Source organism: Takifugu rubripes, chromosome 1, assembly GCF_901000725.2.
Source record: "Takifugu rubripes chromosome 1, fTakRub1.2, whole genome shotgun sequence".
In the NCBI taxonomy this organism is placed as follows: domain Eukaryota; kingdom Metazoa; phylum Chordata; class Actinopteri; order Tetraodontiformes; family Tetraodontidae; genus Takifugu; species Takifugu rubripes.
The window spans coordinates 18,958,106-18,980,422 of NC_042285.1; the positions used below are offsets into that span (position 1 = coordinate 18,958,106).

The 22,317-nt window shown below is 44.0% G+C and overlaps 2 protein-coding genes across 5 annotated transcripts; one reads left to right on the forward strand and one right to left on the reverse strand.

Annotated features, from left to right (window-relative positions):
* Positions 1–188: 188 nt before the first annotated feature.
* cmklr2 (chemerin chemokine-like receptor 2) lies at positions 189–2,769 on the reverse strand. The gene is made up of 3 exons (XM_003961892.3): positions 2,750–2,769; positions 1,989–2,111; positions 189–1,858 (listed from the first exon to the last, which is right to left on the reverse strand). The coding sequence occupies exon 3, from the start codon at positions 1,854–1,856 to the stop codon at positions 780–782; it is 1,077 nt and encodes a 358-aa protein (XP_003961941.1). The 5' UTR covers positions 1,857–1,858; positions 1,989–2,111; positions 2,750–2,769; the 3' UTR covers positions 189–779.
* A 1,916-nt stretch (positions 2,770–4,685) lies between these two features.
* Positions 4,686–21,765, forward strand: adam23b (ADAM metallopeptidase domain 23b). Of its 4 annotated transcripts, XM_029847523.1 has the most exons (27): positions 4,687–5,022; positions 5,650–5,858; positions 6,228–6,304; positions 8,749–8,812; positions 9,517–9,599; positions 9,698–9,761; positions 9,867–9,939; positions 10,295–10,362; positions 10,497–10,562; positions 10,651–10,719; positions 11,842–12,008; positions 12,341–12,425; positions 12,509–12,596; positions 13,264–13,315; positions 14,257–14,356; positions 14,430–14,501; positions 14,596–14,682; positions 14,761–14,841; positions 14,926–14,976; positions 15,056–15,119; positions 15,198–15,303; positions 16,260–16,379; positions 16,454–16,622; positions 16,999–17,110; positions 17,401–17,491; positions 18,221–18,311; positions 20,003–20,053. In XM_029847523.1, exons 1-26 carry the CDS (start codon positions 4,947–4,949, stop codon positions 18,225–18,227), a joined length of 2,301 nt encoding a protein of 766 aa, XP_029703383.1. In that variant the 5' UTR covers positions 4,687–4,946; the 3' UTR covers positions 18,228–18,311; positions 20,003–20,053. The 4 variants fall into 4 exon arrangements, with proteins under 4 accessions (XP_029703378.1, XP_029703383.1, XP_029703387.1 ...); XM_029847518.1 differs by lacking the exon at positions 18,221–18,311 and having other exon boundaries at positions 4,686–5,022; positions 20,003–21,765; XM_011610104.2 differs by lacking the exon at positions 17,401–17,491 and having other exon boundaries at positions 4,721–5,022; positions 20,003–21,765.
* The last annotated feature ends 552 nt before the right edge of the window (positions 21,766–22,317 follow it).

The following is a 22,317-nucleotide window of genomic DNA, read 5'->3' on the forward strand; positions in this document are numbered from 1 at the left end:
TGGATTTGTAAACAAGACACAGGAAATGAGTCTGTTTACATCAGGACGGCTGAATACCTGAAGAAGCTGCTTACATTGTTGTTTGAGTCCTATTTCTGAACGAGCAGCTGTTAAAACATTGTAATATAAAGTAGTCACTAAATTCACCTAATAGTAGTCACTGAATTTCAAACCACATGAGGCCTTTGGAGGAAAAGTGTTAATATTTAATGTAAAATATATTAACATCATACACTTATACAGCTTTCAGCTACTGTGAAAAGCTACAAAATATTTAAAGGTTCGCACAAGCTTGTATGAAAATGTATAAACTTTAAGTAAAAGTAAAAATGCAAGATGCATTTGAGGTAAATTACTTTCCTCATGAGTAAAATAATCATGAAAATGCATGAGTAATGTATTCTGCTAAAATATAGAATGTATAAAATTTAAAACATGGCATTATCAAACTTTGAATGTTCACTGAAAGAAAGGTTGATGCATACCGTACATTGCAGTGTGAATGATTGTAGAAAATTATCTATTCTGCATTTTTACATTCGGGGGGACAGCATAAAAGTAAAATTTGTGATCAACTATCAGTCCTCAACTCCCTCTGTTGTCAGTGTTGTTCTGTTGTATTTTTCCATTCTTGCATCCACAAGTATTGGGACCTATTTTCAGTCCAGATGTTGTTGATTCCAGGTAAATTCTGCTCGCTGTACTTTTAACACTGCAGCTAGGGGGACAATAGCTATGATAAAAATTCTTGTCTTGTTTTTGTAACTAACTGATAATCCTTATGCCATTGACTCCAAATTCTCCTCTGATAGACTTGCCTGGTAAACTTCCGCCACCGACTCTACATCAGTGGCAGAGACAGACTGGCTGAGTTCTCTTAGTGAGCTTTTTGTCAGATCCAGACATGCACGTTTCAGGATATGACGGACCTTTTTACCCAGAAGAATATACAGCAGTGGGTTGATGCAGCTATTAAAGAAGCCCAAGCTGGTAGCCAGAGGAAAGCCAGCCTTCAGAGTGTTGTGCAGGTACAATGACGAGTGTATGGATAACTCCATCAAGCCAAAAACATGGAAAGGTGCCCAGCATAGAAAGAAGGCCAGAATAACAGCAGAGACCATTCTGGAGAAGCTAGACATGCGGACTAAGCCTCTGGATTGTTTCTCCTTGATGGTCAGCAGTATGCCAGTCACACATATGGCCGTGAACGGCAAAAGGAAGCCCACAACAGTGCGAAGCACCACAATGATAATGTGTCTCATGGCGGCTATGTGTCCATCCTGTGTGAGAAAGTTGTTGAAGCAGATCACTCTGTCGCTCAAGCGCATGGTGTCACGAAAAATAAGTGCTGGGCAGCTAATAGCTGCTGCTACCGACCATATGCAACCGCACGCTATCCATGCTCTTCCCCTGGTGCGGTACCTGTGAGACCAGCCCAGATGAACTAAAGAGACATACCTGTCTATGCTGAGGACTGTCAGAAAGAGCACACTGGCGTACATATTCAGCACAGACACAAAGGAGTTTATCTTACACATGGCCACACCAAACTTCCAGTGGAAGTCACGCAGGATGTAATCGATGTGCAAAGGTAGAAACAGCAAAAACACAAAATCTGCTATGGCTAAATTGAGCAGCCAGACACTGTTGATGGTCTTCTTGCTTTTAAATGCCGTCACCCAGATGACGGTCCCATTTCCGACCAGTCCGAGCACAAACGAAACAATGTAGATGACCACTGAGAGGATGTGTATAGCTTCCTTCTGCCTGTGTTCCACTCTGAGCTCTTCCAGGTCACCGTACTCCAGGTCGTACTCATAGGTGTAGTTTCCATAATCCTCTGCGGAGTCGGCCATGGCTGCACAGATGTAACAAATGATCAGGTGGGAAACGTGAAAAACAAGCATGTTTAAACTAGTGTGTAAAGAGAGCGGCTTGAGGAAGCCACCATAAATGCAATAATCAACCTGAGCCGCCACCTTGCTCACCTTGTGCTCTGTTGTTATGTCAATCTGTCTCCGAGAAGGATCCCCCCGATCCTTTTATGCCCATTCAGTTCCTGTGCTGAAAGCTGGGCGTGTACTGACTAAGCCTGGAACACGGAGTCCACACTGGATCAACATGTGGAGAGCGACATGTCTTACGGAGAGAGCCATTGAAGTATGATTCATGTTGTTTGTTCTCAAGTGTTCCAGAGCTGGCAGATACCACATTGTTACACAACATTCATCTTTACCAAAGCCTCTACCCCAACAAACATCTGGGTTGCTTTTAGATCCGTGGAATTTAGAACCACAACAGTCATTTAAACACAATTTCACTGTGAGCCTGACATTGAAGGTGTGAGTTTTATAAAGACTTTCCTGTCTGCAAACACTCATGTTACCTGTTACTAAGCATCAATTCAAGCAAGTAATTACAGAAAATTAAGTGATGGGCTTGATTTAATAACTAAAAACCTTGTCTATTTATATGTTTATGTTTTTTTTTAAATACAAGTTACTACATTTATACATATCTTGCTATAATCAGAGAAACTTGCTGGTGAAAAAATAAAACAAAACCAAAATATGCGTAATTAAACGTAATTACGAAACGTAATTAATAGTAACTAATAAACAACTTAAAGGTACAGTATAGGTAAAGCTCTCCTTTGCAGCCAGTTGAGTCCAAATGTGAACGAGACAATGCTTAAATTCTAATCCAGGTCACATGAACTTGTTCCACAGACACTTTAGCTCTCTCTTACCCAAAGTTGCTCCCTGTGCGGAGGGAAACTCCGCCGCGCTTTGCTCCGTCAGTGTCTTTGCACTCGGCTGCAGAACTCTGCTGCGGTCTCTCCGTGTCTTCTTCCAAAGTAAACCCGGTTGCTGCGTGCATGGTTGTCTGGGGTGCACAGTGGGTGTACCCGGGTGACGCGTCTCATTTAGACCGCGGAAAGAAGGATGATTATTGGTCACCGTGAAGAATGCCCTCATTCAGGGGCCCCGGGCTGCTTCTCATCACACCAAGAGAGTCGTGCAACGCACGTAGCGGCTCCCCAGCAAACCGAAAGACAGAACATGTTTCTAAGAATTCCATTTTTTCATCACAAATTGCTTAAGTCGAAAATAATTCTCATCCTCTTTTAACTTCTGCATTTGCCAGTGTCCGTAAATCCCGAGTAATTACCACGTGACCATCAGAGATTGCAGTTGTATGGGTTATTAAACAAACACTTAAAAAATGTTTCCAGTGACACTGCTTTACGTTGAATTTTATAATAAGACATGGTCTGTGTTGGTAAAATGAGAGTAACAGAATTACATATGGAAATATAAAAACGAGAAGAGATAAGACATTCCTTTTTAGTCCCAATTTACAGCGTTACATATTTTTTAAAGCTTACAAGGATGAAGAGCAGCAATATGTAAAAAGAGCAGTAAGTGTAACATTTTCATAAGAACCATGAACACATACAACAGAATAAATATTATTGTACAGATGCCGAGATCATCCAAAAATGGAGTCGGTTATCCCATGTGTTGCATATTTAACCCAAAACTACATACTGTGTATATGTGTGTACATTTATGTATACGAGAGAGAGTTTTTAATGAGTAAGCATAAACGATAGATTTTCTAAGTGTTTTAATCTGGCTTCAGTCTATTTTGTATTGACCTCTTTTCATTTTCTTTGCCTGTTTTAAAGCCATTTTACCAGTTTTGGGGTTTTTGTTTACCTGGAAGTTCTGCTAAAGCACAACAATGGCTCTTTTAGGGTTTCACAGTGCTAGACAACATATACTATAATATAGAAAGCCTCAACTTGGCCTTGAAAACTACTCTTGCAGACTCTGCAGTTTATTCCCTGTTTTTATCTGACAGACATCTTTGTCTTTGTGGCTGTAATCATCTGAACACACACAAAATGACCATCTCCATGGATTCTTCTTCCCGGAAGGGAGAATTATCTCATCCTGCAATAGCAGTGTTTTTATCTGTGCAGACTTACCAACCGTGCAAGTCCAGCCTTGCAGTGATTATAGTCCCTGCTTCATGTCACACACATGCTGTAATCTCAGAGAGGGACTCAGGAAGGTCAATGAGGGAACACAAAGGAGTTTGGTCAAGTGATGGGTATGTTTTCCTTCCTTGCATACATTTCTGTAATCCAGCTCTTTCTTTTGAATGGAACATTATAGGCTTGTTGCAGTTTCTGTCCAATACTTTCACCTTTAGAATGGTGTTTTTAATAATGGATTAAAAGCACACACACACACAATGCAAGCCTAATTCTTTCTAATTGAAACTGATCTAAACTGACGCTTAAATAAGAACACGGCGCTTAATAAATAGAATACTTATAGGAAAATCTTAGCGTGGCAGTAACCAATTTAAATAAACAAGATACCTCTGTGGGGCCATTATATAATTTCCAACGCTTCGCCTATATTTATTTAACACAAACATCTAAGAGTTACGGTTCAAAAATCAATTTTGAACCTAAAAGTGGGGTGTGGGTGTGGTGAGGCTAAACGAGTGCAACCACTCGGTGATAGATGGGGTTTTCCTGTTTTTGCTGCCTGGTTGACGCGTCATTGGCGTGGCTCTAAGGTCACCTGTGCAGGTTTCCGGTGGTCCTGGTCCAGCGGGGAAGGAAAGACGTCGAGGCTGTCGCTGATCTGGGAGGAGTGCACATCCCGAAGCCGTCTGGACACCGCCTACTCTCTGCTCCCCCCTCCCCTCCTCTCCTCTCCCCTCCTCTCCTCTCCTCTCTTCCTCGCCCGCCTCTTCCCTCTCCTCCTCCTCCGCTGCTGCAGCAGCATCATCCCGGTGCCTCCCGGCTGCTTCCATGAAGAAAGTACCCCCCCAGCACGGCGACACCTTCCCGCCACGATGGGCCGCAAGATATTTTTTGCGTCGATGTGTCGATATTGAGATATTTCAGTGATCAAATATGAATCATGCATCTGATATTTCTGGCCACTTTGCTCGTCAGCCCCCTCTCGCCTTGGCTTCATCCTTTACTAGCGTCATCCGGTACGTATGCTGCACTAGCCTTCCGCTTTTTAAACCACTTTCATGTGCTTAAATTCACATTCAAATTGCCTTATGTTTGTCAGAAATATCATCTTAGACGAGCCTCAGAATTTCCTAAAAGACTGCTAATTGCTCGATAAGCTGGATGCCCGTAATGATGGTGCACAAGGAAGATTTCAGCACCTAAGCCTCTTTTGTTCTTATAAAAATAGTGCCCTTTATTATGTATGACTGCCACATTTGAATATCAAGTCAAAACTCTGTTAAATAAATAATGCATTGTTCAAGAGGATTCCTTACCACTGCTACATAATCTACACTGTGGTAATATTTTTGCAGAGTTTAACAGTTTTTTGTTTTTTTTTGGGGGGGGGGGGGTGCAAAATCAAAAATAGCTCTGAAGAAAATCGAGCTGTTTATATTCAGTATCAGCCAAAATCAGCCTGGTGTTGTGTGTGCGTGTGCCAGATCTCCTACAACCAATCTTAGTTAATCAAATCATTAAGATCTCCACTGCTTGGCTCAGAGTTACCGGTTCCTTTCATGAATAAAGGATGACCACCGCCTCCGAGTGCATGTGGACCGGTCAGGGACTTCACGTCTGTGCCGCTGGGTGTTCTCTTGCAGTTTCTCAAGGAGTAGAGGACAAGGATGAGAGGGATGCGGCGCAGAAGCAACAGGCGACTGCAGCACCCGCCACTGACAACAGCACACACCATGCGGTAGAGCATGTGACCGCCTATCCCTCGCGGTTGATCTACTATCTGAACAAGGACTCGGAGAGCACCCACCATGACCTGGGCACCCGGGCCAAGAACCAAGCCAAAGAAGGCCAGGTGAGACATCACTTAGGGAGGGAGAGACAAAAGATATTGATACCAGGAAGCAGGGAGAAGCAGATCAATAGCAAAAGTGTTAGGAGGCTTAATAGCGTACTGTGTGGCCATGGCTTTGAAGCATAAAGTGCATATTAGAATTTGTTAAATGGCGTCACCTTTTAAAATGTAATTTTGCTTCGGCGTCAGGCAGTGCAAACCTTGCATTTGCAGCAAAGTTAGCCGCTCTTTATGCGATCAGGAGCCTGAACGTGCTGAAGGATGCCTTTCTTGCAGCGTGCCCGCTGGACGTCACCATCTGCTGTCGTCCAGCGCATCTGTTCTCTGTCCGCTTTGCTCTGAAGCTCTGGCTCTTTCCTCTCTTTACAGGCAATCCACCTTGCACAAGCCAGTTTCCAGGTGGAGGCGTTCGGCTCCACGTTTGTTCTGGATCTTGCTCTGAATAAGTAAGCGCCCACTTCCCACCTCGTGTGGATGTTCCATTGAAATTCTAGGAGTGATTTGTGTCTTTTTGCCATCAAGGTCACGTGGGCTGTAATGTGATGGCTGAGAATTTGAACAATGCCTTTGCCCTGTCCTCCGCCTGTGATTGCAGTGAATATCTGCCAAAGGTGGCCAAATGTTGCCGATGTAAATGAAAAAAGCTTAAATCAAACATGACAAGAGTTTAATGGCACCATAAGCTGATTCTGCAGTTGGAGTCAGATAAGTATAGAGAACAACAGATGTCGAGTGACTGCTGAGGTAAGATGAACTGACCACAAACATCTTTAAGTTGTGGTATCGGAAAGTCCAAATTAAGACGCGTCAGTGTAAAGGTTGAAAAGCCAGAATCTGTACAGTGATTCGCTCTGCGACGACTCCATTTTTGTCCGGATGATGTTAAATTCTCTTGCTTCGGGCTAAGCAGAGGGAGACACTTATTCCGCTCCGTTTGGAGTTGAAGCTCCCGGACACTCAATGATATTGATTTAATCCCTTCACAAAGTAGCTGGACTACATATGTGAAGGCTTAATGTGAACAAGGACCTTGGAACACTAATTGGATTTAAGGTCTCTGTGATGGAATTTTATGGATTCCATGAAAACCTACTGCGGTTTCATATTGTTGGAGTTAGAGCTTTAGTTGCTTTTAACTGCTGTTAACTGTTTAACTGCGGTATTCTGTTTTAATGTCAGATAGACGGCCACCAACAGCATTGTCCTTTTAACCAGATCATCATCAGCTTTTACTGACTTTGCTAACTTGTATTCTGTACACCTCCTCTTTGTTTCTACTTTATTGTCAAGAACATGCAAGGGCAGATTTCTACAGCTGTAGCATCTGATAGAGCAGATAAAGACGGTGACAGGAGAATTGCAGGCATTAGAAGCTCTATTTGGTGTTATCACTTTTTACTCAAGTGTGTTTCAAAGACCAAAGGCAAGGCCAACGTCTGCCACAATATCTGACACCTCTCTATCTTTATCCTGCCCATTTTTTTAGTATTATTTGGTGGAAATCATGCAGCAAGAGTGCAGTATCACAATGCACTGATAAACACTCATCTGTAGTTCAGATTGTGCAGAACTTCTTGTCCTGTTCTTTGGCAAATATAATAGAACGGCAACTCTCTGCGGCAGCAGAAAGGCTTGAAAGTGTGACCTTGCTTTGCAGCTGTTTGCTAGGGGAACAGTGATTTGCATTAGCTTGTGTCTTCATCTGTGGCCAGATTAGAATTCTGCTTTTGCTGCAACGACACTCAACTAAATATAGAACTCTCAACAAACAATTGAAGAAAGAATGATAAGTAAGGTGGGCTCACGATGGCACTGCTGCTTCCTCGGGATAACTGTTCGTTTTGGCTAAGAGCAGCAGATTATTTCCATGTGTTCTGAGGCATGAAGAGCGATGAAATGGCCATGTGCCACTGCAGGAGTCAGACCTGCTTTTGGTTCGGTGCCAAACATGAGAACTTCCTGCTGGATTCGGTCCTTTCTCTGCCTCTGCTTCTGCATAGCAGCGCTGTGAGACAGGTTTTACTCATTGCTCACAGCTCTAATAGTCGTTTAAACTCACACGCGCCTGTGGTGCTGCACTCATATTCCAGTGCTCCCGAGCTGCCTCCGCGTCCACACATACGCAAAAACAAACTCTAGTGCACTTCAGCGTGGACCGCTCTTATTTGTCAGGATATAAATAGCCTCTCGGTCTCTCACAGACATCACTCATGCCTCTGCTGCTCCTCCATGCGACTCCTGCACGCAGCCAAGCATCTTTTAGACACGTTCCTCTTATCACCTTTTCCTTTACAGGCGCCAGGAGAGGAGGAGGTATGTGATATTTGAGGTTAAACGGCAAGGGAAATGCGCCATTGTTGCAGAAATCTCACTTTCTTAAAGTCAGCTAACATGATGGGGTGTGTGAAATGATGCTGACTCAGACAACAGGAACTGCAAGCAGAGCTGCGGCGTTCAAGGTGAAGCCCAAAATCTGCAGCTTCAAGACTCCATCTCACCTTCATTACTGTGCGCCTGCTGTTTTCCAGCTGTCTCAGCTTTGAATGTGCCTTTGTTTAACACACATTAACATCTTTATATCTTTTGTTTAGGTCTTTTTTTCCTGAAAGGTTTGTAATTTCTGCCACCTTTGATAACTCTTCTCCTCAGAAGTGAAGGCAGCATTGTTCCCCCCCGACGGCGACAGGCAACATTTAACAACACCACTGCACTTTTGGGATGTCACGGGAGTGTGGGCTAATCCAAGCAGGCTGATGATGAGTGTTCTTGTTTAAATGCCAGCGTTAAAGGAGCGCACCCAACTAGCTCAAAACCACAGTCTCAAGAAAAAACAGATGGACTCTACACTAGTGAAAATCCCCCTCACCACTCTAAACCTCTGTTTTCCCAGTGACCTGCTGTCCTCAGACTATGTTGAGATCCACTACGAGGGCGGAAAACCTGTACTGTCAAAGGTAATGTTCCCTCCGGTTGTGACTGAATGCATCTTTCTTGTTTTTGCTGGAGACGGTTCTGCGGCTGGCAGAATGAGTCATGCGCGTTTGCTATTTTTACGGTTAAACACAATGACGCATAGATTGTCTTGGTCTCTTCTTTATGACATTGGCATTTTAACCAAAGGGGAGGGAATGCTTGTTCTTGTAAATCACTTTGAGCATTGCTGTGGTTGTCAGGCCCTGCGGTCGAGGAGATAGACGCCAGGTAGATGTGTGAAAATGGTGAAATGAGAGATGACTTCTGCTGCTGTGGCTGCTGATTCAGGTTGGGCTGGGCTGAGCAGGCTCGAGCTGATTCAGCAGGGTTTTGCTGCCCTGCATCCCGCCTGCTGGAGCTGTAGTCACGTGATCGGGAGGAGGGGGGGAGAGAAAGCCCTCTGCAGTATCATTGCAGCGTGGCATGGGTGAAGTGAGAAGGACAGAGAAGGAGAGAGAGGGAGAGTTGGGGGTGGGGTGTCCTCTGCTCACCCTGGCTCTGACAGCTGAGTCATAGATAGTGCCAGGCTACACATGTAATTCTCCCTAAATGACCGAGCAGATGCAGCTCTGCAGTGTAAATATAAATGTAATCCCTCTGGAGGTGTTGGAGTAATCAAAGATGCGATACATTGAACGTTCTGTGTGCAGCGATGCGACACTAGAACTGTGTTTTCTTCCTGCAGGGGGGTGAACACTGTTACTATCACGGCCAGGTGAGAGGGAAGGACAACTCCCACGTTGCTTTATCCACCTGCAATGGCCTGCAGTGAGTGAACGCCCTCTCATTCTTGCTGTGTGTCCCTGCTCCCGTTGGCTCGGTGTTGACTGTCTTCTCCCCTCTTTGCCCCTCTCTCTGCCCTGCAGTGGCATGTTTGATGATGGACTTCATATGTATCTAATTGAACCCTTACAACAGACTCATTTATCGGTGAGTTATTCTCATCACAAAGAACCAGAATGTCGACGCTCTCTGCTGTCAAATATGTATTTAGAACCCAGTTCTTCTGTTTAATCTGTTGGAATATTTCTCCAGGAAACAGCTGCAAGGCCTCACAGAGTAAGAAGAACAGCCTCCTTTGAATGGAATGGGGATTCCGAGGAAGAATGTAAGGGTTTCCACAACTGAACTTACATAACTTCCTCCACAGAAAATCCTCCAACTCTGACCCTCTGCATGCCTTTTGCTGCTGACGTTAGTTCTACTCTTACTGATGTTCATTATGCATGCAGCAACCCCAGGATGTCAATGGAATTCATTACATCAGAGGCAACATATCGGGCCCATTTTTGAACTTTTATTGACAAATATTTGCTTTTATCATAAACATCTTTTATCATCTACACTCCAGATACAGAATGGTTTATTTGACAGCAGTTCTTGCAAAATTCTTGGATTCTGGGGAAGAATCTGTGCTGTTGGGTTGTAAATATGCTTACTAATAGACATGTTTGTGTGCACAGATGAGGAGGAGCAGCTCTTCTCAGAGCTCGATGAATTCTCTTGGCTGAAGCGCAGGAAAAAGCGGGCAGTAAGTCTCTGACCTCGCGTCTCTCCGAGCGATGCAACTGACTCATCCACCATCCACCCTTTAACACCCGTCGACGTGACGTGTCCCAGTCGTGGTGCTTGAAAACAACCTAACTGATGGTTTTTATTATGCAGACGCCTCGCAGTGTGTTTGAGGAGATGAAGTATCTGGAGATTATGATTGTCATGGACCACAGTATGGTAAGGAAGAGCACCAGCGTTTCACTTTATGGTTTCATAAACATACAGATGAATAAACACAAGCTGCTGTCTTTTCTTTCTGCCGCAGTATAAACGACACAAGAGCAAGCAGTACACAAAAAACTTTGCCAAATCAGTGGTGAATCTTGTGGATGCCGTAAGTAAACTAGTTAACCTTTGAGGAATAACCACTGTACATGCTTTCGGTGTTTCAGAATTCACATTCAGCCTTTTGTTGATCGATTGTCTCTAACATCGAAAATGTCACACAGATATTTTTTTCAGTCATTAATTCAGCAATAACACAACTATAATCCAGACAGTACATGTAGCATCATGCTAACATTCTATCCTAACCTGATGCTCTGGTAGCAGTTACTGAATTAGAATAATGGAATAACTTTCTGCTGGTTTAACATTCCACATTTCTTTCCTCTTTTTTGTTTTTCCAGGCATAAATTGTCCACAAACAATTTTGATTTAATTTAGATCCGTGAAATATTTAGAAAACAGTGAAAGATGACAAGGGATGGATGGATGGTTGGATGGATGGATGGATGGATGGATGGATGGATGGATGGATGGATGGATGGATGGATGGATGGAAAGGATGGATGGATGGATGGATGGATGGATGGATGGATGGATGGATGGATGGATGGATGGATGGATGGATGGAAAGGATGGATGGATGGATGGAAAGGATGGCTGGATGGATGGATGGATGGATGGATGGTTACAGTACATAAAGATAGAAGCCCCCCCGGTACATTTAAAGCTGGCCTGAAGGCAGCCGGGATAGGCTTCAGGGAATGGCAGCAGAAAATGGATGGATGTTGTGGGAATGTTGCTTTTTCCTGCTCCTTGAGCTGCTTTAAGTGAGCACTCCTGCACATGTTTGCGCATCCACATGTGGGCTGAATGAAGCCATCTGGATGACCGGTGGTGACGCCTTTCTGTTGCTGCAGCCATCCCTCAGTTCGGCAGCAGCTGTTGACCAAGCCCAGCTGTGCAGTCGGGCAGCCACGAGGTTTTTCCCCATTCGTCGTCTTCAAGGGACACATTTCTTAGTCGAAACATTCTCTTGCAACTTCCTGTAGAGCAGTTCAGTTTGCAAATATGTCCAGATGCTTTCTGACAGCAAAATATGCAAATGATTCTCATGGATATATTACATTTGGTGTTAGCTCTTTGGTACCTGCCTGGGGTAGCTCCCACTGCCCTGCAGCTTCCCATCACCCCTGTTTAGAATTCTTTTCTCTCTGTATTCTAATGGCAGGTCTTCAAAGAGCAGCTGCACACGCGTGTGATGCTCGTTGCTCTGGAGATCTGGACAGACAAGGATCACATCCCCATCAGCGTGAAGCCGCAAGAGATACTGCGGGATTTCTCCAAATATCGGCAGCAGAGCATCAAACACCACGCTGATGCTGTGCACCTCATCACGTAGGATCGGTTTTAGAATGATTCTGCTGGAAAACAAATCTCTTTTGCTTTGTTAATAGTTACGTTTCGGCTGATGGACATTTGGTCTCAACAAACTGTCCAATTTAAAAGCCTTGACAGTCAACCAGACAGCTGCTAAGGACAAAAGTGTTCAGATTGGCTTTGCTTTAAAGTCCACACATTGACTTTTTCTTTTCTTTGCAGTGTCCTTTCCCTATTGCGCACCCCCAGTGTATCTGCTGCCTGCAGCTAATTGTCCCTCTGACTCATCTGCTGCACTTCTCTTTCACATGTTTATCATCACTCGCTCACGTCTTCCTTCGATCTTATAGAAATGTCAACTTCCAATTCCGGAGAAGCAGCCTGGCATACTTTGGAGGCATGTGCTCTCTCAGCCGCGGAGTAGGAGTCAATGAGGTAATCCTAAGCGTGAAGCAACACTGCCCGGCTGCGTCTGCAGGAAGATAACCTCTGACCTTTGCTGTTTCCTGTTTTTGTAGTATGGCAACAGTTTGTCCATGGCAGGGTCTCTGTCTCAGAGTTTGGCACAGAACCTGGGCATCCAGTGGGACCCAGCATCCAAGAAAAGTACGCATGAAACACACACTCGTGTTTTCTTCTAGTGATTATGATCTGCAGATCAAAGGCTGCCTCTCTTTTCAGACGAGCGAAGCTCTTGGAGCTTCAGAAACTCTTTTAACCCCATTTTTTAGTGGAAATCCAGCAGATATTAGCAGGACATAAACAGGATATACAGAGTTCTTCCCTGTTAATCAGTATTTAAAATTTAAATATTGAGACAAAACTACTTATAGAGAACACAGTTTTTCCAAATTAGATCTAAAAATGTCTTCATCTCTGTGATGTTCCGGCAGATTTGAAGGAGGCAGAATGATGCATTTAGGCGGGAACAAACTGGGTCTTATCAATTGTGTTGTGTGCCAGCATTGACAGATGGAGAGTTGTGTGGATTTTTAAGAGGAAAAACATCCAAGGACAGACTCGACTTAGCCAGTCTTTGCTTATTTATGCTATTACTTTTAAGATTATATTTTTATTACAGAGCTTAGTAAGGCAAAGTAGGAAACAGCCATCAGTCGCGTTTGTCCCTGAAATGGGCACATTGGATATCCTACTGTCAGAATATTGGAGAATAATAAAGAAAAGAAAAGCCACAAGATAAGAATTTTACCTGTCTTCTTCAGTAGAGTCTTCTTTCTGTTTCCACTCCATCTGCTTCTTTTCTCTTCTGCAGAGGAATGTGGTTGCATTGAGACATGGACAGGCTGCATAATGGAAGACACAGGGTAATGTTCCCCAGACCCGATGCACAAAACACACATGGGCACACAGGGAAGGCTGGAACATTTGGTTTGCCCTTTGAACTAAAATCAATAATTTAACATTTAATGTATTTTTGTATTTGTATTTTCATTCACTTTTTCTTTTTGGGATGTGTGTATGAAGTGCAGCACAGCCACAGGCTTGTGAATAGCAAGTGGATTTTATGCAATGAACAACCTGACCATGTATACAGTATGTGTGTGTGTGTGTGTGTGTGTGTGTGTGTGTGTGTGTGTATACATACATATACACACACACACACACATATATACATACACACACACACATATACACACATACAATTGAATAAGAACAGCGCTATATATATATACACACACACACACACATATATACATACATACATACATACATACATACATACATACACACATATATACATACATACATACACACACACATACATACATACATACATACATACATACATACATACATACATACATACATACATACATACATACACACACACTTTATATTACTTTATATTATAGACACTTATGACGTGAATCTGTCAGTTGTCAGCTATCAGTCATCATCCTCTATCAGTAGATGGCGCTGTTGGACGTGTTTTTAAGTTTCAATCATATTCTTATAAACGTGACGTCTCATGGATTCCCCGAAGGACATTTTAAAACCGACTCTAACGTCGGATGAACCGGTAAGGTCAAAGGTCAAGCTTTCAATGACCTTAGGTTCATCCACATTGTTGTGGGACTTTGTATCTAATGAGATGTTTAGGGTGAATTTCTTTAGGAATGTCCATTTTCCTCTCCTTTGAGCTACAGGGGTGATTTTGCACCACATGACGAGTTTCTTGTCCTTTTATAAGTGTAACACTCTCCCCATAACTGGCCTGCAATTTTTCCATTTTTTGTGCACGTAGCATCCAGCACCCCCGGAGATTCTCCAAATGTAGTATCTCGGACTTCAAAGAGTTTCTCCTGAAAGGTGGCGGCTCATGTCTGTTCAACAGGCCTACCAAGGTTAGATCTTCACCGCTCTTCTTCTTGCTGTGTTCTAATCACTCTGTTCACCTTCTCCTGCCTTCCCCTGCAGCTGTTTGAGAAAACCGAATGTGGAAATGGATTTATGGAGGTGGGAGAGGAGTGTGACTGTGGAGCAAGAGCAGTGAGTCGCTGTTTCTTTCTTTTTTTATCATCCGGAAGTCTGGTTGTTGTCTGCTAATCCAGCTAGCTGATGCTCATCCTTTGTTTGTTTCCAGGAGTGCTATAAGGAATGCTGTAAGAAGTGCTCCCTCGCCAATAGTGCACAGTGCAGCAGCGGCCCCTGCTGCAACGCCACGTGTTTAGTATGTGTTTTGGCTTCTCCACACTACAAATTGCTTACTCGCGTTCCTAATGTGGATTTTTATTGCTGTTCTGGACAGTTTTTTCCACGTGGTTACAGCTGCCGCTACGCTGTGAACGACTGTGATATCACAGAAACCTGCTCCGGTGACTCTGGACAGGTGCCCCCGTGTGACTCTTACTCTCTCTTTTTACACGCTGTGCACATTGGTGTGGTTAAAACGTTATACCTGTGTGTTTTTCAGTGTCCCCCGAATCTTCACAAACAAGATGGTTACCTCTGTCAGGTTAACCAGGTGTGCTACTGACTGTTTTAGAAAACAAAGTATTGAATTGAATAAGAATTGCTTAATAACAGCTTAAATCTCATGGAAGGGCCGCTGCTATGCTGGAGAGTGCAAGACAAGAGAGAACCAGTGTAAATACATCTGGGGACCAAGTAAGTCTTAAGTTCACAGTAGTTTTGGTGTCATGCTGCTGAGAAGTACTGTGGTGTTTTGCCTGTTTCCTCACTCAGAATCTGGAGAATCAGAGAAGTTCTGCTATGAAAGATTGAATACAGAGGGCACAGAGAAGGGAAACTGTGGAAAAGATGGAGACAAATGGATCCAGTGTAGCAAGCAGTAAGTTTCACTTCAATTCCAAGGCCCTAATGAAGTAGGAGTTTAAAGTTAATTGAGCTTTTTACCAGTATAAGACTCTGCTGTCACCTTGGCTCAATAGAGGCCTCACACGCCCCATGAAAGAGCGTTAAAACTGCCTGGAGTTCAAAAATCAACAAGCTGACCCTTGTGAGCCCTTTAGCATCACCTGTTAATGGTTCTAATTTCTGATGTTTGTCACTCATCGGCACACACAGAAGCAACAGATAGGTCATGTGGTGCATGTGATCACTTGTAAATGAAAGCAGGATGCAAGAGCCTGATGCTGAGATTCACCAATACACACATCGTTTAAAAAAAAAAGCAATCAGAGAGCTCTGCTGAGCAAGACCAGTATATATATATCAAAACCCCTTTTAAAGTCCCTCTGAAATCTGGAACGTCGCCAAAATTGTCAATATTTTCTAAAAGAAAAGATTAAAAGCTGTTCACAACTTTTGGTTTTGTTAATTAACCTCCTTGGCGGAGCTAATAAAACATTAAAGGTCAAAATGACATATGCGTCATGCAAACTAGCCTTTCAGTATGTGATATATGTATTTCTATGTACCTGTTTAAAGGTTAGCTTAAAAAAGCAAGGCCACTCACCAAATACCATGGAAAGATTTAGTTGATTTAAAACCATTAATATATGTAAAGCCAGAAACACAATTGAGAAATTAGACGGTTTAAAAAATAAAAAGATTGTCTGACACAAGGAAAAGAAAAGTTAATCTCTAAGTTAATATCTAGATCTGCTATATCTATATCCTCTATGTGGCTCTGATTGTAACTATTCTAGCAAGGTAAATGAAAAAACATTTAGAAAAATATAGAAAGACTTTCTGCAGCTACAATTTATATGCACCAAGAACAGAAAATCAAATGTTTTATCCAAGCCTGTCACCATTAAGAGATGTGTACAAATGTGATTTCAGTGATGTGTTCTGCGGCTACCTTTTGTGTAGCAACATTGGCCGTAACCCACGCATAGGAATGGTAAAAGGAGAAGTTACTCCAGCCTCCTTCAACCATCAAGGCAGGCTGGTGGATTGCAGGTAAAGATGTTTATGTTCCAGAAAACTGCAGAGGAATCTGCCCTAATGCGATCTCTTTGTCCATACCTTCTCAGTGGCGGCCACGTCCTTTTGGACGATGATACTGATTTAGGCTATGTGGAGGATGGGACTCCCTGTGGGCCGTCGATGATGTGCCTTGACCGTAAGTGTCTACCCATCCAGTCACTCAACATGAGCACTTGCCCTACTGGACCTAATGGACAGGTGTGCTCTGCCCATGGGGTGAGTCCTTGCGTAAACGTATTGCTGTAAAATTGAAGGCCTGTGTATAAGAGTGCTGTCTTTGATACTGCTGACAGTTTGGTTTCAATTGGACAGCTTAAACTTTGAGGTTTAGACAATAGTGGCTCGTCTGCTGAGTGTTTCATTGTGGGGTACCTCAGGGGTCAGTTTTTGCATCATTCTTATTTTCAGTTTTCATGTTGTACCTGACAGAGGTCACCTGCAGTAATGACCTCAAACTCTGGGTGGCTAGAATTCCAATAATTTTAGGTCTTCTACATGTCATGTGATTTAAAGTCTCTGTAATCCTAATCTTATGTTAACAAAAATGCAAGAATTAAAAAAATATATTTTTATTTCTGTCTGAAATGTACAGGTGTGCAACAATGAAGCCAGTTGTACTTGTGACGCCACCTGGGCAGGGACGGACTGTAGCATGCCTGACCCACCTAAAGAGCGCGACTCCAGTAAGGATCCAGGACCAAAAGGTCGGTCTTCAGCTCTTACAACCACTGCTGCACTCATTTGTCTTAGAGACACTTCACACCAACTTATATTTTGTTTCAGGGACTGAAGGAGAGAATAAAACATCATTTGATTTGTTTAGCATGATTCAGGTGAAATGAACACGGTTGTGTTGTACATCTGATCTGGGGGACTGGGGGGGGGGGGGGTGCTTTAAAGGGGAAGGGAAGTCATTTCATCCATAACTCTGAAGCAGAAGCCTGCTGTTTGTTTTTGACAGGGTGGTAATAATGCTCCTTTTCCCTCTGCACAGTGAGCGTGGCCACTAACAGGCTGATAGGGGCAGTAGCAGGGACCATTCTGGCCCTGGGGGTGATTTTTGGAGGCACAGGGTGGGGAATAGAGTAAGCATCTTTAACCCTTTCACAGCTCTTCCTCTCATAGTGGTGCCTCAGTGTGCGGGCGGTCTCGTGAGCCGGCCTGAGCCCGCGTGTGCGTCCCGGTGGCTTTGTGTTTTCTTGTGTGTCGGTGATGACCATATAAGTGTCATGTGATTGGATGTTTTCAGTGTTGTGTGATTGATTTGATTGGTTCCCCCTTCCTCCTCTCTTGCCACTTCCTGTCGTGCCCCATTACTACAACCCCTTTTCTTCATCCCCCCTCTCCTCTCTCCTGTCTATTTTTAGTCGTTATGTGGTTGCTCCTGTGATCCTCTCCTTTCTGGGGCATGTGGGGCATTTACACTGAGAAGTGTCCAGTTAGCGACATGGCTTGTCAGTCAGTGGGAGGCTGTGGGGTGACTGGGACCCCTAAAATATTCTCCACTGCTCATACCTCAGGTTACACTTACAAAATAAAAAGACACCCAGGGTCAAGTCTTCTGCACCACCCTAAATCACTACCTCAGTTGACAATAGACACAATTAAATTCTGCTTACTTCATTATCTTCATGCTACATAACAAAGGGGTCTGAAAAGCATGCAAAATGCATTCTCAGAATCATTTTACTGTAAAAGTAATCTAATGGTGATGTTTTCTGTTCAATGTGAAATCATCCTTGTATAGTTCCATGTTATTGATACGATAAGTGAGCGAAGAAACTCATGTCTCTTTCCCCATAACCCCTTTACAGGTCCTAGTGCCACCAATCTAATAATAGGCTCCATCGCTGGAGCCATCCTTGTGGCTGCCATAGTGCTGGGGGGGACTGGATGGGGCTTTAAGTAAGCAATACGCCGCATGCCTCTCCTGCTTTAACTGAAGCATCCCTGCTGCTTCGAGACATCAACCAGGGTTTGAGCTCCTGCTACAGAATGTGGACCCTGGGAGGAAAATCATTGTTTGTATTCCCGGTTGTTTGAAACATGGCTGAAGTAGAACAATGTGAAGGGGGGGGGGGGGGGGGGAGAGCTCTCTGGGGAGACCCTTTGCTCCATGTGGTGCAGGGTCTTCAGTGGATCTGTAGCAGAACCTCAAACTGATTGGACTGGCAGAGCTCAGTGCATGTATGTTCATTTAGGGCCATGAAAGCAGGGGGAAAACAATACTTTAACAATTAGCTGGTTATCCTATAAAACTGGATTAAGAGATTTAAATAATTTCTCCACTAAAGAAACATCCTTCCACGCGAACCTGTGTACAGCCTGTTTTGCACGGATGTTACTAAATTAAGATAATATGGAGTAATTTGCTGTTTACCACAGATTTTCCTGCTGTCTTGAGCAACAGGGGTGTTACACATCTGAAATTCTGACCAGACCTTAAGTGAAAAAATGCGATCTTGCAGCCACCAGAGCATGCCATCTAGCAAAGCATCATGGTTGTCACTAAATTAACTGAGCGTAACAGAATATGGGACAAGACGTTTCTGCATGTTGACTTGTTGATGGAGCAGGTCAGTTCATTGCACAAAGGCTGAGCCAAACCCAGCGTCAGGCCGGTCCAGGGTCGCGCTCTCACCTCTTCCGTCGGGTTTCTCTCAATCCTTGACTTTTTTTTTTTTGAGGGCGAGACCCTGAAAGGAGTAGAGAGAGACAGACAGAAGTTAGGACCTTTTTGTTGGTTGCAGTCTTTGTGCCGTGGCTGGCCACACCCTCCTCGATGGCCAGTCTCCGCCCTAGAGCAGAGCAGGACTCGGACCCACCCACACCAGCTGCCATTGCTGCCTGCTACACAGACCCGGTACAGACACGGCGCATTGCACTGCATGAACCACGCACAGCAATAGTGCCATGTTCCGCTGGCCTACTATTGAAACAAGTGCATGACAGATGGACAGAAGCCCCACAACAAGCCACAGTACGGGGAGGTTATGCATCACTCCTGTTGTATTCATTGTTGTCCCACTGTTGTTGCTGCTGCTGCTGCTGCTGCTGCCGCCGCCTCTGCTGTCATTGTTGTTCCTGTGCTCGTCTCCTTTTCCCTCCTCTGTAGAGTATATACAGTAGTCTATGTTAGCCCTTTCCTCTCGGAGGGTTAAGTTTTGGGTGGAACTAATGTCTTTCCCATCAAAACTGGTAATGACACCTGTCTCCTACACTTCTTCATAGTATCCTTTTGTTGCACGCACAAGAAGGAGGCAAGAGAGGCTATTTATATTCACAATCCTGCAGAATTTACAGCTGTTCCCGGAAGGATGACTAGTTATTCCTTTTGTTGAGTGAGAATCTTACTGTCGCTAAGTCGAACTATAAAACAACACCTGCTTTCTTTTTTTTGCATGTTTATGGTTTGTGAATATAAATAACTGACTGCCTCCAGCGTGGACCAGCCCTGTCTTACTTCAATGTCCCCCTGTTTATTTATCCCGGTTTAAAAGCTACTGAAGAGAAAAGTGTTGGTCCAGGTTGCACTTGCTGTGTCCCGGTCCTAATAATAGCGCACGCTGACTCTTGTTTTCTTGTAACCCTGAAAGAAATGTGAAGAAACGGCGGTATGACCCCAACGCCTCGGCCATCTAACCCCTGGAGGGATGGCCATCGCAGGCGGACTCCTCCAAGGCTTCCTCGGCTAACCGACAGCTGGACTGCACTTATTGCTGCTGATCTTTGTCTTTCAATTTACTTGAAAATGATTGAATGGACGTTTTAATAAATCCCATCGTAGTGAAACGCAGCCTTCTAATCGGCACCTCGCCCATATGAGAAACCCCACGCCTTCATCCTGATCTCCGGGGCTTCGTCGCTCCTCTTCCATCCTTTAGTGCCAGTGCACAGGCGTTCAGGCGGAATCAACACCACTCTCTCCCCTGGCATGAGTATCTGCACAAAGTCTGCTTGCTGCCCCCCACCCCGACTTTACCCCCGGCATGAAGAGCCTTCTCTTTGAGGCTCTGCATGGCTAAAAGAGCTACGAATATACTCAAAAATGCGCAAAAGAGTGAGTCAGACTGTGCAGGAGATAACCTGGTTAAAACCAAACACAGTGGAACGCTCCTACGTTATAAATTTAGGTGCTATATATGAATATAAAGGAGGCTGCATGTAAGGAGCCATTAGGACACTACATTTCACATAGTTAAGGTATAACCACACAGTTGTTCATACAGGTCAGGTTTGCTATAAACATGTTTTACAACTGCAATACAATTGCATTCTTAAATTGCTTTGTTATTTTATTTGATTACTGTGTATAACTGATGTTTTTGACAGTAAGGGGAAAAAAAGAATCTGCAGCTGTGATTCGGGCCAAAATTGTATTTGCATGACGCGCAGCCTCCTGTGTTAGGTATCGTTTGCAGCTACCGACCGAGCCGCTATGGCACAGGGGAGACGCATGGCAGTTCCAGCGGGATTCATCAGCCCAGATTTGCAAATTCAAACTCCCGCGGTATCGTCGACAGCAACTCAAAAGCCAAAGAACCAATCACCCGATTCCCGAACACATGGATGTTGTTGCACGCAGAGCACTTTTTTGCCCCCTCTGTCTGCAGCCAGCGGTGCCTCTCCTGCTGCTGAGGGCACCGAATCTGCCCACTCAGATGCTCACCAGTCAAGACCAGTCTCCCAGCAACGGACTTCATCCGCCCCCAATTTACTGGCTTCAATCTCTGCTGTCAGAAACTCTCTAAATTCAAGTTCCGCTCTGACGAAAATGCTGCATGAAATCACTTAGTGAGCTTCTGACTTTATATCCGAGCCCCCGACATTTGAGAGAAGAATATGCTACACAGATAGCTGCATGTCAACATTTAACTTTTATTTACTATGCAAAGAGATATTGCACAAAAATATGGGTAATAATGACGTCAGTGTAGACACTGGAACATTTCCGCTCATCGGCGGATCTTTTTATATTCGGCGTCTCGTTTCACTCAGCATCAGCGTTCCAAACTGTGCACGGACACATACAGCGATGAGAAAGAGAAGTGAACATCTCCAGCGAGAGGGGAGAGAGCACTCTTCTGTTTGTGAAGCTGAAAACCATTCTGCGTGTTTTTCATCATTTTTAATCACCTACATGCATCACCACGCACGCGTGCGTGGTGATGGTGCCTGTGCATAATGAGGCCTGAACCCGTGCAGGGCTACTCTCTCCAGTCCAGCTGATAGTTGGTGTGTTCCAGGCGCTGCCATAGCACTGGCATCCTTGTAATCATCCTCGTTCTTCACCGTCTGCTGTCCCTCTCACTGCATCCCTATACTGTCGGACTGACGAATAAACTACTGATTAATTTTATAGGTCTGCTCTCTATTTAATGCCTTTGTGTGTGAGTGGTTTTCTGTCAAGCATAAACTTTAACAATATAAATATCTAAACTGATGGTTTAGATCAGAGTGGCACAGACTGGTTAATGATGCTTTCATAATAACAATAAAAAGGTAACATGCAACATAGAGGCAACATATTTTTACAATTGAAAACAAGGCCGTGCAACAACTGACGTGCAAACAATAAGTCAATCCAGTCTTATACTACTACACATTTACATACCTGTAAATGTATATTCACCAGAATATTGCACTCAAGTAAAAGCACCATTTCTACGGTCAGTACAATCCAGATCCATGCTGCCCCCTATTCCTCCCTTTATTGATACCTCCCTTGTCCCACTATAACCAGTTCAGGAGTTGATGGTCTCACCTGTTTGCTGGGGTGCAACATAACTGTGGAGGGTTCAACACACTGAGCCACACGGAGCTTTCAGGGGTCAAGGTGGGGGAGGAGTTCAACTCAGGACATTGGTCGTCAAAGTCACAGGGATGATGAGGTATTGGAAGAACTAGCTCA